This window comes from Xylona heveae, assembly GCF_001619985.1.
Source record: "Xylona heveae TC161 unplaced genomic scaffold L228scaffold_1, whole genome shotgun sequence".
Taxonomy (NCBI): domain Eukaryota; kingdom Fungi; phylum Ascomycota; class Xylonomycetes; order Xylonales; family Xylonaceae; genus Xylona; species Xylona heveae.
Window position 1 is genome coordinate 2795577 of NW_017264193.1, and position 16316 is coordinate 2811892.

A 16316-nucleotide genomic window follows, 5' to 3' on the forward strand; every position below is an offset into this window, starting at 1 on the left:
TTTTGCCATTCGGCGATTTCCCCCCCTCTCCTCTTTTCCAACAGAAGAGAAATATCCCTTGAATTTTGATACACATGTTCAAGCACAAAACAGAGGCCAAATTTCGCATCAAACTGTATATTCTCTAAGCTAAGCTGTGGCAAGGTACAATCACAATAATATATATTTCTGTTCAGAAAGGAATTCTAAAGGGACATCAACACGACGCTACTTCCAGCTCAGTCTATTCTATAGACAACTCCGAACCATCATAGAACAAATCTATCAGACATCCAGCAGACCATGCTTGCGTAGGCGACTATAGAGAGCAATCAGCTGAAAATCCATCAAAGATCAAGAGAAAAAAAAAGAACTTACCGAATCGGCGCAAAATTCACCGTTTTTATTAGTTAGCTCAGTCAATCCAGCCCAAGGACTTTCAAGAATTGCTTGCTTGCAACCTGCCAGTCTTCTCGTAACCTGTTGCAAGGATTCCACACGGCCCTCCTTTGTGGTCCTTCGCTTTAGATCAAATTTTAGCAGCGCTCGAAGGAAGAATCCAGTTGGCCAGAGCCATTCTGGCCCTTGGTGGTAGTTGCGACCCTTTGAAGTTGCAAAATCATTTGAATCTTCGGAATTTATATAGTACGGGCGGTAATTGAGATCACTGGGATCGAGCGTAGCCATGCCTGTGGGTCCGTGAAGGGCCTTGTCTGCCAAAGCCAAAGCATAAAGTGCTTTTTCTGGATCAAAAAGCTCCGGTGCCACACACATGGCAATGGGAAAGTTGGCCCTCAATTGATAGTCCTCGTACTCCTTCCCTGTCTTATAAAGGTCCTTGTAGATTCCCCTTCGATTGACGACCTTGGGGTTGACATCATAATTCTTGTCATCCTTGGCATGCAACGGGACGTAGTAACACCGCTCAAAGTTGTGCTTGATCTTCCCGGCCCAGTCCTTGAAAGTGATTTTACCTCTACCATCATCACTAATCTTCACACTGTCAAATCTGTATTTGCCCCGCTTGTTGAGCTCCGCTACCCAAACAAGCGTACTGTAGACAAGGCCGGTAATCTCAATTGCGGCGCCATCTCGGGGTGTGCCGGGAATTCCCTTGCTGCCCGCCTTCTCGCTCTCGCCCATCTTATCCATCCATGTGCCGCAGTTGAGTTGGTTTCCACCGTGAATAAGCCCAGTGTTCCAATCGACAGAGATATCAATTTGAAATCCTTCTGGCCGCATCTGCATATCAAGGCCAGGGCCAGCATTGGCTTCCCTGAAGGACATTCCTGTTGCATGCCGTTGCAAAGCTTCCTGAATTATTTCTTCAACGGTCGAAGATTTTGAGTAAGCTCGAGGGTCGTCAAATTCGAACCACGTATCATCGTACGGCAAGAATCGCCGTGGCACTTGCTCTTTTAGAATGCTTATGCCATTTGGAACAATCTTCGTGTAGTCTTGGATATTCTGTAGGAAGAACCAGATCGAATCTCGAGAATTGTATCTCGGCAATTTGCCTCCAGAGAGCAAATTTGGAATCATTCCGTGTTTCAGAACGCTCCCGAATGCAAGAATATGCTCCTTTGCATCATCATAACGCCCAGTCCCCAGAAAGAGGCCTCGCAAAGATATGAATACGTCGCGACCCCAGCATCTAGCCCAGTCCGTCGAAAAATGCGGGAGACCAGCGGCCAAACAGGGGACACTCTTCGTAGGATAGAGAGAGGCAGATTTCAGGTAGCCAGTTTGCTGAACGCTGACCATTGCGAGACTCTGCAAGAAATCCTGACCTTCTCTGATATTGGGCGCCATAAGAGAGATGGCTTTATCCCATGCAGCATGATAAGCCGTGCGTATGACCAGCGCAAAGTACCTGGGAAGGAGGAAACTTGGAATCTTTCGGATCGCATCGAAGCGAGATCGCAGCCACAATGCTGGCTGTTCTAAACGTCTGTATCCTTCTTGTTTCGAGATGCGATCGAGCCGTCCAGATATATAATCTAGAGCCCACTGTCCATCCCGCAAATGTTGACAGAGTGGGTGACCCAGATCATTGTTTACGATAATATCCTTCAAGACGCTCCACCACCCTTGTAATCCAGCGTATACCAGAGGTCCGAAATTGGGAATGGCGTAGACACCATCTTTGCCGTCGCTTGAGTCCCGTTCCTCAGCTTCGCACCTGTATAAAACAAAATTGAGGTCGACGAGATCGAGTTTCTCAAAGGCTTCCCGTGCACCGCTGGTCACAAATTGGTCTAAACCATCTGCGTGCTCGGCCGAAGGAATCCATGTCTCGAACAAAGCTATACTACCAGAGGGGAATTCTCCTGGAAGTTCAATAAAAGCTGAATTGTCCTTGGAGCTTACTTTGATGCCGTTAATATCAGTGAGTTGACTGGGAAGGCCGCGCAGTAGCCCCTTTTCGCCAAAAACAGAAACCTTAGCTTCCTGACTGGCATCTACCGTAAGTTTCCAACTGCCCAGTAACTTAGCCTCCGTTCCAGGTAGGCTCGTTGGGGCTAGAATGCTGTTTCCGTCCGAGCCAGGAAATGCAGTGTGGGCAATGAGGAATATTCCTTTTCTGGTCTTCGGATGTACTCGATGGACCGTGATATACTCTCCATCATGGTGGATATGGGTTTCGTCAAAGCCCTCTCTACCCATGGTGGTGTGCAACTGGTTGATGAGTTTCTTGATTCCTCCGATCCCACCATCTCCGGATCGAATTTGAACTTCTGCCTGTGATGAAGCGGAATGGTATAAGCGGGTTTCGTGAACAAGGTCCACAAGTTTCGGATAAATCTCATCATAGCCCATAACACTACCAATTGCAGAAGCGCACATTGCCACGAGAGCGGCATTAGGCAAGGTATCTCGCGCATCACGCTTCTGTGCAGGTACCTCATTGTCGTGGGTGCAGTCCATAAAGAGGGCGTGTACTGGACTCCGCTTGATCCTGCGTACCACCTCTCCCCTGGGTGAGGCGCCGTTTAGTTTCCCCGGTTGAACAGAAGACTTGTGATCATTTCTGCCAATGTCATCGATCTCGAAGCTTCCAATAGGGCGACCACCATGACGATGGACCAACCGGCTAAGTTCTCCGGTGCTCCATGCTTGCATAGCTTCTCGGATTAGCGCACTAAGGCCAAGGCGTTTGACGAAAATATAGTCCATTTCTTCCGAACCCGTGAACAGCTCAGCAAATACGGCGAGATTTGGCCTGACTTTCCTGGCTTCGTCAAGGAGATATTCCGCGACATGCAAAGGAGTGGAATGGCAATTGTCAATTCGGAAACCAACAAAGTACTTAGCCATCAGTTTTGTGTATTTGGCCATGAAATCCCAAAGGAAAGGACTATCCTGCGGCGAGCTGCCATATCGAAGCTTGACGCAATCTCCCCAGACTATCACCTCACGTCGCAAATAGGCTCTGGAACTTGGGCCAGCGTTGTCGATCAAGGCGTCGGCGTTCCAGATCCAACCGTTGTTGACGAGAGCAAGGCTCTTCTTGCCGTGCTTCGCAGTAGTTGAATTCTCTGGCAACCTCGTGAAATAGCTCTCAACTAGAGGGTCTTTGTCCGTGATAGGCCCAAGTTTCGGTCCATGGTCATCGATGCGAATGTACTTGACTCTGTTGAATATCTGCTCCAATGTTTCCGCAGAATCGGTATCATATTCTCGGTAAAACGGAAGATTGACTTCGTCGAGGATCTTAGTAAATTCGTTGCGGGCATAGCCCTCGGTAACACCATGATCAGCGTCTTCGAGCCGCCCAAAGAGTGCAGTCAACAAAGCTGCACCCACTGCCGGATCAATGCGCCTTCTAAATCTCTCCCCGAGTCTGTCATTTCTCAATAGTCCATTACCCAGGAGAAAATCGGCCTTGTTTTTGAGACTCCACTGCTTCACTTCACCTAGATCGCTTACACCAAAGCCACCATCTGGGAAGGAAACTTTGCCAGTAGCCCAAGCCTTTGCTGCTGCTTCTGCGCCTCGTTCAACATCAACAACGTAGTATTCCCATAGTCGGAGACTGCCGACGACGTGAACTTTGATGCCATCCATGACCTTCAGGAGATCCTGAACGTTGTTTAGAGTTGTGGGGAGTCCAAGCCGACTGAGGTTGTGGCTAAATTTGAGCAATGCGGTGTCCAATTCCAAGGCAGATTCAAGCCAAGGCGCCGTGTCCACATTGTAGCCCGCTTCGGGGTGTTCCTGAAGCCATTTGCTGTTGTTCGCAGTGTGGTTCCAGACGACGTCTGTCAGACCTAGTAGCCCATGGTCCGTTTCCATTTTGCTAACTAGTTCCGCAACGTCCTTCTCTCCTCGAGGAAAGCAAGTAGAATCAAAAGAAAGCTGGTCGTAAATGCTGTAGGGAGAATTTGAGTCGCCACGCTGCATAAGCGGCGTAAAATGGATCATGTTGTAACCTCTCTGACCAATTCCCCGCAAATGGCTTTCCCAGTCTGAGGGATACTTCCCCATAAACTTGGAAATGACTGAGAATATGGAAAGGGAGTCAAGTGGCAGAGGTACCTTGGTGAGCGTAAGATTCGGAGACACATCAATGTAGTATGTAGGAGTCTTTGCCGGTTTGGGCGAGGGCACAGGAGAAGTCGAAAATTCAGGCAATGGTGTATACGTGGTATAAAAAGCAAAAGCGCCAGCAGCAACGATAGGTACATCAATGTGCAACGTGCGGTTGAAATCCGGTTCGAGCCTAATTTTGAGTCAGATATAATAATTCGCAGCCTGTCAATGTTTTTTCCGAGGAGTGTTTTGCATGGACATACTTGAATTCCCGAAACTTGTCTCGTTTGAACCCATTTGCTGTCGTCGGTATATTCACCCATAAACTACCTTCTCGACATATCGAACTCGCGCCCCCAATGGCGAAGCGAACAAAATATGGAGGATCAGTGGGAGGAGGCAGATAGATATAGCCGCCTGGAACGTCAGGGCTGCCATTGTCAGTCAATGGTAGGAGGTAAACTTCCCGCCGGGATTCCTCGGTCAATGCTCTGCCCATGGCGATAGTTTTTTAGAGGACGACGAAAGAACAGCGTAACGAGCGCAGAAGATGACCAGTGATCACCGGATGAGGCCAGAAAACACTCGAACAGTGCCTGAACAAATAGCAATAAGAATTGAAATTGCTCTGTATTGCAAGGTGTAACGATAGGAATGAGAGCTTCGAATAAACAATAAGAGTAATCTCGACAAGAAGGCGAAGATCAGCAAGAATAAAAGACGATGGTAGAAGAGAAACGACAACACAGGAGGTCTATGGAGGTTGAGATGCTTTGGCAGTTCAGGAACAGGTCAGCGATGGAGGGAAGGTGCGGCAATCATTCCCCTACTAAGTAGTAGAGGAAATCACCCACCTCCGACCTCCACGCGGGTACCTGTGCGGCATAGCGCGGAGACACGTTGGGGGAATGGCTGGGGAAAGATGAGGTCAGCGGCCCGAGTTGTTCCTTGGTCGGACTTTCCTCCTTCGTCCTTGGTCTTTAGCGCCGATAAACTATAGAGTATCATGGAGTCGGCGGCGGTCTGGACTGGGGAAGTAAGTGGGCCAAAAGGCACCAAGTATCGGGACAATGAGAGACCGGCCATGGGGCATGCGGAGTAAAGTAGCGATACTTCTCCACATGTCGGCCCACGTGGGGCAACTCTACGTCAGTGCTCTTGTTCTTGCAAAAACAGAATGATGGGAATAATCAATGACGAGCAATAATGACCCTGCCTTTCCGCAAGATGTACAAGCTTGTTTCTTCAATTAATTTATTTTCCCTCACAGGTAATGCGATTTTGTAATACCCCACTGCAACTGTGGGTTCTCAATTCCCTCACCGGGCCAGAGTAATCTCTGTGCGACAGAACATGCTGTAGTTGACAAATTTTCCGATCTTTGGGTTTTCTCGCCTTATAAAATAGATGTCTCCTCTCACTCTATATACAGGAAATTATATCACGATATATAGCATTGGCAGGAGGTACAATGCTCATCAGCGTGTAATCATTGGCTGCCTTGCTTTCAAACTATCGCTTCCATCAATTACCCTTTAAAAATTAAACTTCTCGCCGACCAAGTCTTCGCTCAGTGTCCACAATTTCATTGCCAGAGCTGTATCTTTAGCGTACGGTGCCACCGCCTCCATGTCCACGTTACAGTCTTTAAGGTATGCACCGTTTTGATCTGCCAAAGCATAGTCCTGTCAGTCTATGATTCATATTTCCTTTGAGATTGCAACGATATGAGCATGCCCACATACCGACAATATCTGGACTGAAAGCCGCAACAATCTGAGTGGAAGCTCCCTGAGAGACCGTCTTCCATTTGAACAGGTCATTATCGACTGCCTTTCCGTTCTCATCCCACCATCCTAATGCCTTGACATCTTCAGGGGTAAGATGCCTCGCAAGATTCGTCGCGATTCCGCCGGGATATACACTGTAAGCCAGCAGGCCTTTGCTCTTCAGCTTCTCAGCCAACGCAAGGGAAAATAGAATATTGGCTGTCTTTGACTGGCCGTATCCCTTCCACTTGTTGTAATCCCTGCCATTCTTCAAGAAAATTAGATTCCGCAGTCATGAAATCAAAATCTTTTTCCCCGAGATGCTGAGATGAGAATGACTTACTTCAAAATTGTAGTCGTCAAATCGAATGCCCTCAAACTGATGTCCCCGGCTGCTAATATTTACTATTCTCGCTCCGGGTCCTGCCGCCAAAATCTTCGGCATGATAAGATTCGTAAACAGGAAATGTCCAAGGTGGTTGACTCCAAATTGACTCTCAAAACCGTCCTCGGTCAAGCTAAAAGGACTTGCCATAATGCCAGCATTGTTGATCAATACATCGATAGATTCAGGATAACCATTGACCTCGGCAGCAGCTTTTCTCACTTGCTTGAGAGAGCTCAGATCCAATACCAGGGGTCGAACGGCGGTGTCTGCTGATGCGGCTTTGATCTGCTTCTCGGTCTCCAAGAGCTTGGAAATGTCGCGGCCGGCGATGATAAGAAGCTTTGGCTGACTCCGAGATAGTGCAATTGCTGTTTGTGCGCCGAGGCCACCGGGAGATGCGCCAGTGATCAGGACTATAATATGTTAGCAATTTCTTCCTTTGTTTCCCCCTTTCCCCCCCCCCCCCCCCCCCCCCCTTTTTTTTTCTTCATTTGATTTCTTCTTTCTCATTTCTCAACTCTCATTTCTTCAATGGTCAAATACTTCTCTATCCGCTAAGAAATCTTACCTATCTTCCCTTTAACCTGATCCGCAAAAAGCGCCGCTACCTCCTCAGAAGTGGTATTATGCCCAAAGATAACCATGGCGAAATCTCAATCTTATTATCGTCGCAAAACTTCAACGACTATCCTCCGCCTGGACTGATTTTTCAACGCAAGTCGGGTTTTGCTCAAACTCCCAGGTAAATCTTCAACTTATATCGAAATTTCTGCTGTGGGAAAACTACAACCCACGAGAACTCATTCCGCAAGCGCATTATATATATTTCCATGGCCATCACACATTGCATCTCACGTCTCCATTATCAAGAAACAAATTCGGCGAAAAGATTGAACGACGATGGAACCAGTGATTTCATTTGGAGTTTTCTATAGTAGAGTTTCGACTTAACGCCGATTCTTCGTTCCCTTGGTAGAATATCCCCGTCGGCGTTAACCTAAGCGATCCAGCAAAAATCCAGGCTTCCTCGTTTCTGTACGCGAGCCCGACGCGGGACGAACGAGGAACGAGCCTCGGAGGAAGCTTTACCGTACCAATGTCCGCAGCACCGCCCAATCATCCGCTCGATTCGCACGGGGTCTGACGAGCCGAGCCGTTCTGCTTTGCTCCTAGTTAAACCTCTTAACCCATGAACCCCGCTAACGGCCAGCGCAACAATGCATACTCCGTAGTTAACTGCTGTTGCTGCTCCTGTAAGCCAACTTGCATCAGCCCAGACAGCAAATGAGTTGCGGAGTATTCTGTATTGCCAAAACTTCAGGGCGGGATTTAGTGAGATCCCATTTTATTCATAGAGTCAGATACATGCCCGATTAGCTAGGAGAGGAAGGCGACCAAGATATACTCTAATGTCGAGATATTCAATATTTTACCGTAGCTAACAAGATTATAAGCGAACTATTTGCATAATTTTCACGGTGTAACAAGAACTTGGACCATTTTGGCTGCACTCCATCAATGAAAACATCGACGTGCTGAACCATTACTCAACATTACCAGAATACTTGACTTTGCGATTTTCAACAGTCTCAAAAGAATTAAAAGAAGTAAAATAACAATAAGTGTTAGAATTAGGGATACGGTGATTCAAACTCATAGCGCGGTTCGACTAAGATGAGAATAAATGAGTGCACGAGCAAAAGTGAATCTTAAATTATTCAAATCGAATGATGATACATTTCTAAATGTCTTGAAGTTCCTTTTTTTGCTTCCATGTTTTGAGACGATGCAGGAGCGAGGATATGCTAGAGATGCCAGATAGCAATATGCAAATTTTTAAACGACTATAAGACATGATATATAAAAAGAAAGGATATCAATTACAAAGGATAGACTGCCAGGACGAGGCAAGCCCAGTATAAATGCACATGGGGAATCGCAACGAAAGAAAGTAGGGTTTTCCCATTAACAGAAGAAGCGATACACTGCCCGGAACTTGCCCTTGGTTCCAGTGTAGTCTTCCTCGGGAAGTGGCTCAAGGTCGATTTCTCTCCTGCCGGTGTCGAGATCCATGTCCCTGGTTCGAATGAACAAAGACCAATCTCTGTCGTAAATTTTCCAGAAAATGTAACAAGCGATGACGATGGGTGCAGCAAGATAATCCTCAAAGAAACCTTCGGCATTTGGCGAGCTTCCAACGGGCTAAACAAGGAAAAATAGTTAGAGCACCACACTGTAAATCCAAAGGCATGTATAAGACTCACGAAAAGAGACACATAGAAGGTTGCAATCAAACACAAACAGTTCAATAAGAACCCAATCCAAGCTCCGGGAAGACCGAGCTGGGATCGCCAGGGAATCTCACTCAGAGATCTGCCCTGAGCCTTCCAGCCAGCGCGGTATCGAATGAACGAAAGGCACACACTTCCCCAAGTGAAGAAGTAGCTCAAACCAGTCAAGGCAAGCAGCCACGTGAAGAATTGGCCACCAGCCACTGAACTCTCGTTGACGAAAGCGAGTAACCCAAACGCAAGCTGCAGAATCACTGCAGCCCACGGGCGACCTTGCTTGTCCACGCGGGCGAATATAGCGGGAGCCATTCCCTTCCGGGCAAGAGCCTGGAAGGTTCTCGTAGAGCCGTAGGTGCAAGAGTTTGCGACGGATAAAACTGAGATGGTGATGACAACGTTCATGACGGATGGAAGACCCTTGATTCCGGCGAGCTTAATCGCAAGGACAAAGGCCGAATCTTTTGTATCAGAATCACCACTGTTGAGGAGCTCTGGACTGTTCGAGGGCACAATCAAGCCCATTAGCAAGAGGGAAATGATGTAGAAAAGACAGATACGCCAGAAGGTCTGCTTGGTCGCACGCGGAATGGTCCGGCGCGGGTCTGCAGTTTCGGCAGCAGCAAGTCCCACCATTTCAGTGCCACCGAAGGAGAATGCAGCGGTAACAAAGACAGAGCAAAAACCCTTGAAGCCATTTCGGAAAGCACCACCCTTACTAGGGTCGTGCCAATAACTGGCTCCAATGTAGCCTCGGTGATCAGTTGGAACACCACCACAGTCAATGATAATGCCGAGGATGATAAAGCCTAGAATGGCAGTAACCTTAATCATGGCGAGGATAAATTCAACTAAGGTTTTAATTCAGTATGACAGGACATCGTTGGCAGGAAAGAACATGTACACCTACCTTCACCATAACCTTTGACTCCAAAAACTTGGATGACGAACAATGCAGTCAAAAATACGGCAATCCAGATACCGATATTTAGATCGGGGCGCCAGTACTTGATCGTAAGACCAGCCGCAGTGAGCTCGTAGGGAAGGACGACCAGCCAGCCAACAGCGTAGTTGTAACCCATAGCAAAGGCCCATGACTTGTCCAAGAAGCGGAGGGAATAGTCAAAGAAAGCACCGTTGACCGGATACATGACCGCAAGTTCTCCCAAAGACTGAACGGTACATAGAAGCATACCTCCAACGATCAGGAAGCCGATGATCAAGCTAGCCGGACCACCAGTAGAGAGAGCACCTCCTGATCCGACGAAGAGACCAGCTCCGATTGAACCACCTAAATATGTTGTCAGCATCTCATGCACATCTTTGCCATCTTGGCTGAACTTGACGGAAGCGAAGTAGAATGAATTAACACCAAAGGGGAAAAATACCAATAGCAATCATCTGCATGTGGCGGCCCTTCAACCCTCTCTTCAAGGCGTGGTTCTCCTTTGCGGTAACATCTTCAATGACACCTGCCTCATGGTCGAGGCCAGAGTGAGACGCCGCAACGGGGGCATCTTTCTCCGCATAGGTCTTGTCCTCAGTGGTCATCATGATGAGGAAGTGCAGAGAGGCCTAGCGGAAAGTATAATGGCACCTGCACTTGAGGTTGACAAGAGCGAGATTTAGGGACAGTAGTAGAGAAGAACAGAATCGGGGAGGATCTGGAAGCTATCTATAGGGCTCAGGATCGAAAAGCACGCCACACATGTCGAACAACCCCCAGGATGCAGCAGCAGCCCATCCACGCCCCATTACTACGGCGAGTTTCTTATCTGGGATTAGACGTAATGGCACGACTGGCTCGCAGAAGCGGATGGTGGGCCAGATAGAACAACACCAGAGACCTTGGCCATTTGCGCACTTAGCATACTAGGCGCTGATAAGTAGTCGTTACTAAAGACTCAGGACTGGATGATAAGCTTTGTAGATTCCCATGGACCCGCGATGTACCCCTTTCCGGGGTTTTCGAGACGCGGCTGCCATCCTCTCCGTCCTTTTTAGTTACAATGTACAGGACGCCAAGCCAGGAAGGGTATTGAGGCCTTTGCATGCGCTCCACGCCATGCCAACTGCCACTTTTTTGATTCCTGAGAAGTCTTCTATAGCTTCATTAGCATCGATGCATCACCACGTGAGGGATTCTTTTCAGAAAGACCAACTTTTGGCCGACGGCCGTTCCGATGGCTAGAGAACTTAATGGTAAATTAATTCCTTCTCTAATGCTGCAAGATCCTTTCGGGCCCCATGTTCTAGCTCTACTGTATTGTACAACACCAGCATGGCGTTGCAAGGGAGAGAAAGTGGGTGTCTAGAATGCTAGGACATCCAGATAACAAGCACAAAGGGCAGGGTTTAGCCCGGAATAGTTAGACGCCGGGCGCCAGGGGCAGCCCGCTTGACGCTGCAGTGGCAAGGAGTCCTTTCCTGTTATAGAAGGTAGACAAGTTGGCTGTGGCCCAGCAAAGGGACCAGTCAAAATGTCATAGCCGTGTAGTGTGGCTATACCAGCACTCTTGGCTTGCCCAGAGTTGGTGATCATTGCAACACTTTACTGTGTGCACTACACTAATCCCGTGCTGCAGCGGAACGAGTACTCCTAGGGTAGAAGATGGGCACACCAACAGTTTGGGGCCGTCAATCAGCCCCGCTTGGGGGGAGATGCCGCGACGGCGTCTGAATTGAAGTATTAGTACTCCGTACATGCTGTAATTGCTTGGAGCGTTATCAGCAGCTCCCCAATACGTAAGAAGCGGAGCGTGAAAAGATAGGGTGACGACGACAGCGCGTCCAATCAGGCCGTTCAGTTGGGTCCTTCGCTATCTCGACCAGGGAGGCCCATCGAGAGCTTCTTCGGCCGCTCCTTCCCTTTCCCCACTCACAGCCCTGCTTGCATCTTACTCCAGAACATGACCATTCAAGCTTGATAAAAGGTCAGCATTGCGACGGCCTTGCTTCCAACTATGATCTGGATTTGATTTTGTTCATGTAAATTGCTCAATGCATTGCCCACTTGCTGGATAAGCATGCTTTTTTTCTGTGCCTTGGCTAGTAGTACTGTAACAGTAGCTAGATACCTAGGTTCCAGATGATGACAGTCGTCGCCACTACTTTAACAAATTTTCAACCGATGGGGCGATGATCGTAATGTCGCCCGGACCCCGTCAGACTGAGTTTCCAACATCGAAAAACATCTGATATCCGCAAAATCAACCAACAAGATCCCTCGGACGTCTTTTTGTCCTTTAATTTCGTGTTCGCTTCATGACAGCAAATGCAGCACGTTCCACGTGAGCAGAAAAATCGACTGCTTCTACAGCACTTGGAGGCATCTCATATCGCTTCCGGGGAATTCACCTTATTCTGCAGGAGAAATGCCGTCCCCGGGGTAGAATTTTCTACTCTTTTTCCTGGTCGGGACGCCAGTGTTGCTTCGATCCCGCCTCTACTGATAATGGAGGGCGTGCCCGTCGGGGCTTTCACCGGCTTTGGTTAAACGCTTATGATGTATGCCATACCTCAAACATTTTTTCCACTAGGCCATGACACAGACTAGTTGCCCTACGGGCAAGGGGGAAGAAAAGTAGTGACGGGAGTTGTTATGTCCTATCTTAAGGCGCCGAAATCGTGGTTCATTGCAGGGCATTATACCGTTGGCTTGTGGTCGAGCTTGATTTGAGATCGTACCGCGTCCGAACATGTTCATGTGCCGATGCCTTCAGCCTTGAAATGCCGATCTTGCAGGTAAAGAAACAAGTCGAACATTTAGACCAGTACCGGCTGAGACTTGGCCGCCGGTCCTCCAAATTTTGCATCCATTGATCGAGGGTGAGCCGACGACCATCATGCCAGCGTTTTAGTGGTTCTGAGAGTTCTAGAAAGAACAAATCGGATGGGCGGAAAGCGGATGACCGTTGAAAGACTTTGGTAGGAAGAAGCCCCTTGCTCTTTCCTCGGTTAATATTGCTTTTGTTGTTTTCCATCCATTTGATATTATACCGCTTCATGCTCTGAAGCTATGCCGTTGTCAATGTCTTTCGATTTCATCTGGAAATTGTCCCAATGATATCAAAAAGCATCAAACCTGTAGCCGCAGCATGCTTCTTCACAGACGTCCCTGCACCCTGAGAGGACGAAGCCAAGAATTATAATCTCCGTAGCGCGTCTGAACATACGCCCGAGGGCCCCCATATAGGCTCCGCCGTCACTCCCTTTTATCTCCAGTGCGTTATCTGAACCGACATCGGCCAGCCGCAACACCCTTGCCTCTTTAAGAAAGTAATTTTAAGAGGCCGCTTTTCAGAAGCTGCATTCCGTCATTAATTACTGATTTTCTCCATCAAATGAAACCCCTGACATATGGTCAGTTACCCTGTCAAGCTTCCATCCATCTTAAAGTTTTCGTAACTTACCTTAGGTGAGAATGGTGCATTACGCTATCCCGTGTAGATCGGCAACGGGGAGAAGTTAGGGATACGGTTCTGCTATCTGACTTCTAGATTCGGTCAGTAGCTTCCATGACCCACAGTAATACTGTAATATCTCCCAGATCGTGTTTGAATCGAGATTCAGTAATGTCCAATTTACCTCACCATTGGACGGTTTTCGGTTCGTTCGTGTATCCTTTTTCAAACTCGCAAACTTCTAGTGTTTATAAATCACAATAAAACCGACCAAAGCTGATAAACCTCGCCGAAGATTACCGATTCTTGGCTGCGCTGACTTGATTTGTATTTTACGGTTGTTCAGTAATTTCCATTTACCCCCCAAATGGTTATCAGTCAATTTATCCTACCTATTTGAGTGCGTCTACAGCCTTGCCTCCGGATTTTTCTCGGAAAATTGTCCTGAGGCGAATACGATCGTGGATGCAGAATCAGGAGCCTGAGGGGATAGAAATGGGCCTGTTGGATATTACGAGATAAGATCTCTTGCAAATGCCGAGCCCGTCAGACGTTGTATTTGACATTTGATGTCGATGGCCCGCGATCAACGGAGTTTCATTCCAAGAGCCTCGCAGGGTTGCGCAGCAAATGCGGACAGCAAAGTTTGCATAATGCGGCTCATTCTGTTTTTCGAGAATTGTTCTGCGCCGGTCATTGATAATTTACATAATTACAGTCGGTCATCGAGAACAATCTGCATGATGCATGTAGATCTTCTGCTGCGCGTGCCTTGGCTAGGCACCAAAATTTTCCCTGCCTGTCGTCCCTGAAGCTAGAGTAGACACTGGCCAAGTTTCGTAGATAAGGATGATAAGTAGTTTTCATTTGCTCCTGCGCTCCTGCGCCAAATTCTGACGAACCAGTAAGAAAGTCGATCGGCATCACGACGTCCAACTAAGAATAATGGCGTACGGCGAGGCTGACTGGAATAAGGTGGGCACCTTTTGCCACAAATGATTGCCGCGGCGTGACCTCTGTTAAGTCGCGCGGTCATCGAGTTGATCGTGGCTTTTAGCTAAGAGAATATCTGATTAATTTGTTCTCATAGAATCAATAATAACCATATTTTGTGACACGAACAGGTTTTCCGTACTGACGAATCTCGATTAAATCGTCATTATTGTCCTCGGATTCACCTTCTGCCTTTGACCTAGTGCAGGTAAAGCCGACGAGAAGCGCAAGTGCTTCAATTATATCACGGATCCCTCATTGAACATTCTGCTCATGACACAGATTCATTGCTTTGGAAACGCGAGCCAAAGCAAGACATGTGATGGATTTGCTGGTTGACAAGGCTGATATTCTAAATCGTGATGGTATCGCAAAAAAATACGGAAGAGAAAAAAGTTGAAATGTAAACATTGAGCTTGAAGACCCAAGACCTCATTGCGCCAGAAAATAGGAAACGCTTCGCTTGGTCACGACATATAAAACACATGTCTCTTCTTCCAAAAAGTACGGAGGTAGTAGTCCAAGAAAACCATGTTTTCTCTGGGTTTGACAATAATGTGAAGTGAACCGAAATGTTTAGCCCCTCAAAGGCAAAATGTGTTGTACAAGACTCGGCTGCCGGCACAATGGGCATTCGGCCTTCTCACGGCACCAGTCACCGATACACGACCAACAAAAAACATGCCCGCATGTCGTCACACTTGGATCTTTGAGTTCCTCCAGACATAACGTGCATTTGCGCTGGTGCGGAGTTGGTCCCACCCATTGCATTATTTGCGAATTTCGTAAGTCAAAGCGTGGCTGGTCTTCCGGCACAGCTGGTGTATGTGTGAGTTGCTCGAGACCCGGCTTGTCGGAACCGGATAACGTTTTGGCTTTGGAAGACCCGACTTCTGTTGCGTCTGATAGCGCTATACTTGCAGATTCTTTGAAGAAGTATTCGTCCATGGTTGAACGCACATGTAAAAATGCTTGGACGCTCATCTGCAGCACCAAGAGAACACCAAGCACCTCGTATCCGACCCGTTGCTCGTCCGCTTCCAATCGCTTCGTGAAGATATATCGCAAACCCCATAACCGCTTACCCAGATGATAATATGCCCCAGAGAAATAGAAAACCGCCATGCTGACAGCATACAGTGGAGACGGAGAAGTAATAGAGTCCAGATGCGTCAACAGATAGTTTTGGACGCGATGTGCGAGAGATGTGGAGACATTTTTGCTCGTTCCTGCTCCAGCGATAGTGATTTCCTTCTCATTCTGAGAGGAAGCATTTCCTCCTAAACTTGAAAACCGTCGTAGATTTGCTTCGAGTTTGGCCCGGATTCGTCGACGGAAGGTCGGAAGGACTCTTCCCAGCACATATGGCAGAAGAATCGTGGATAAAATGTATCCTGCTCGTCTCTCAAGAGACGGAAGTTGAAGACTATCGGAAGACGACTCGATCTGTACTATATCACAGTATTCCTCCCCCAAGGTACGGTTGCCTGCTAAGGTGGTCAGGCATAGATAGAGTAAATCCGCAACGGTGCGCGCTCCTGTCGTGTGAGTATGGGCAAATCGAGCTCCATAGACTCTGCGAAGGAGATTGGATAGTTGATCGTGTAAGACCCCTTGAAAATATGCGTCCTTCTGATTTGACCGAATGATATCTGGTGCTGCGGCGAATGGGTATTGGTAGCTGCGTGAACGGACTGCCCGTGAAGACGGAGGCATTTCCGCTCGTTGAGCAGGGGCGCGTGAAGGTCCGTCAGTAGGACTGCGTCCTAGAGATTCTGCAGCATGTTTATCTGTCATGATTGAGAAAAGGATGCCCTCATCGTTGTGCACAGAAGCCCGATCTTCTCCTCCCCTCGATCCTGACGGGTTGTGGTTGCGGAGATGCTCGACCCGAGGTCCGCTCCCTCGCTCGGTCCCTGACATTGCCTCGCGTGCAGCGATTCCGCACTTATTCTGGAGCTGT

At 48.0% G+C, this 16316-nt stretch overlaps 4 protein-coding genes across 4 annotated transcripts; all 4 read right to left on the reverse strand.

The window, feature by feature from the left end:
- Positions 1-19: 19 nt before the first annotated feature.
- On the reverse strand, positions 20-5332 carry L228DRAFT_217044 (glycoside hydrolase family 133 protein). Its single transcript, XM_018330138.1, has 3 exons — positions 4776-5332; positions 358-4702; positions 20-298 (listed from the first exon to the last, which is right to left on the reverse strand). Exons 1-3 carry the CDS (start codon positions 5009-5011, stop codon positions 224-226), a joined length of 4656 nt encoding a protein of 1551 aa, XP_018192374.1. The 5' UTR covers positions 5012-5332; the 3' UTR covers positions 20-223.
- Positions 5333-5772: 440 nt separating this feature from the next.
- L228DRAFT_243344 (NAD(P)-binding protein) lies at positions 5773-7591 on the reverse strand. Its single transcript, XM_018331664.1, has 4 exons — positions 7238-7591; positions 6625-7082; positions 6258-6549; positions 5773-6181 (listed from the first exon to the last, which is right to left on the reverse strand). Exons 1-4 carry the CDS (start codon positions 7311-7313, stop codon positions 6048-6050), a joined length of 960 nt encoding a protein of 319 aa, XP_018192375.1. The 5' UTR covers positions 7314-7591; the 3' UTR covers positions 5773-6047.
- Positions 7592-8634: 1043 nt separating this feature from the next.
- L228DRAFT_206595 (AAT family amino acid transporter) lies at positions 8635-10508 on the reverse strand (the record flags this gene model as incomplete). The annotated part of the gene is made up of 4 exons (XM_018329683.1): positions 8635-8871; positions 8934-9808; positions 9868-10248; positions 10346-10508. 4 exons carry the CDS (start codon positions 10506-10508, stop codon positions 8635-8637), a joined length of 1656 nt encoding a protein of 551 aa, XP_018192376.1.
- Positions 10509-14929: 4421 nt separating this feature from the next.
- On the reverse strand, positions 14930-16069 carry L228DRAFT_207103 (hypothetical protein; the record flags this gene model as incomplete). The annotated part of the gene is made up of 2 exons (XM_018329706.1): positions 14930-15585; positions 15688-16069. 2 exons carry the CDS (start codon positions 16067-16069, stop codon positions 14930-14932), a joined length of 1038 nt encoding a protein of 345 aa, XP_018192377.1.
- Between the last annotated feature and the right edge of the window lie 247 nt (positions 16070-16316).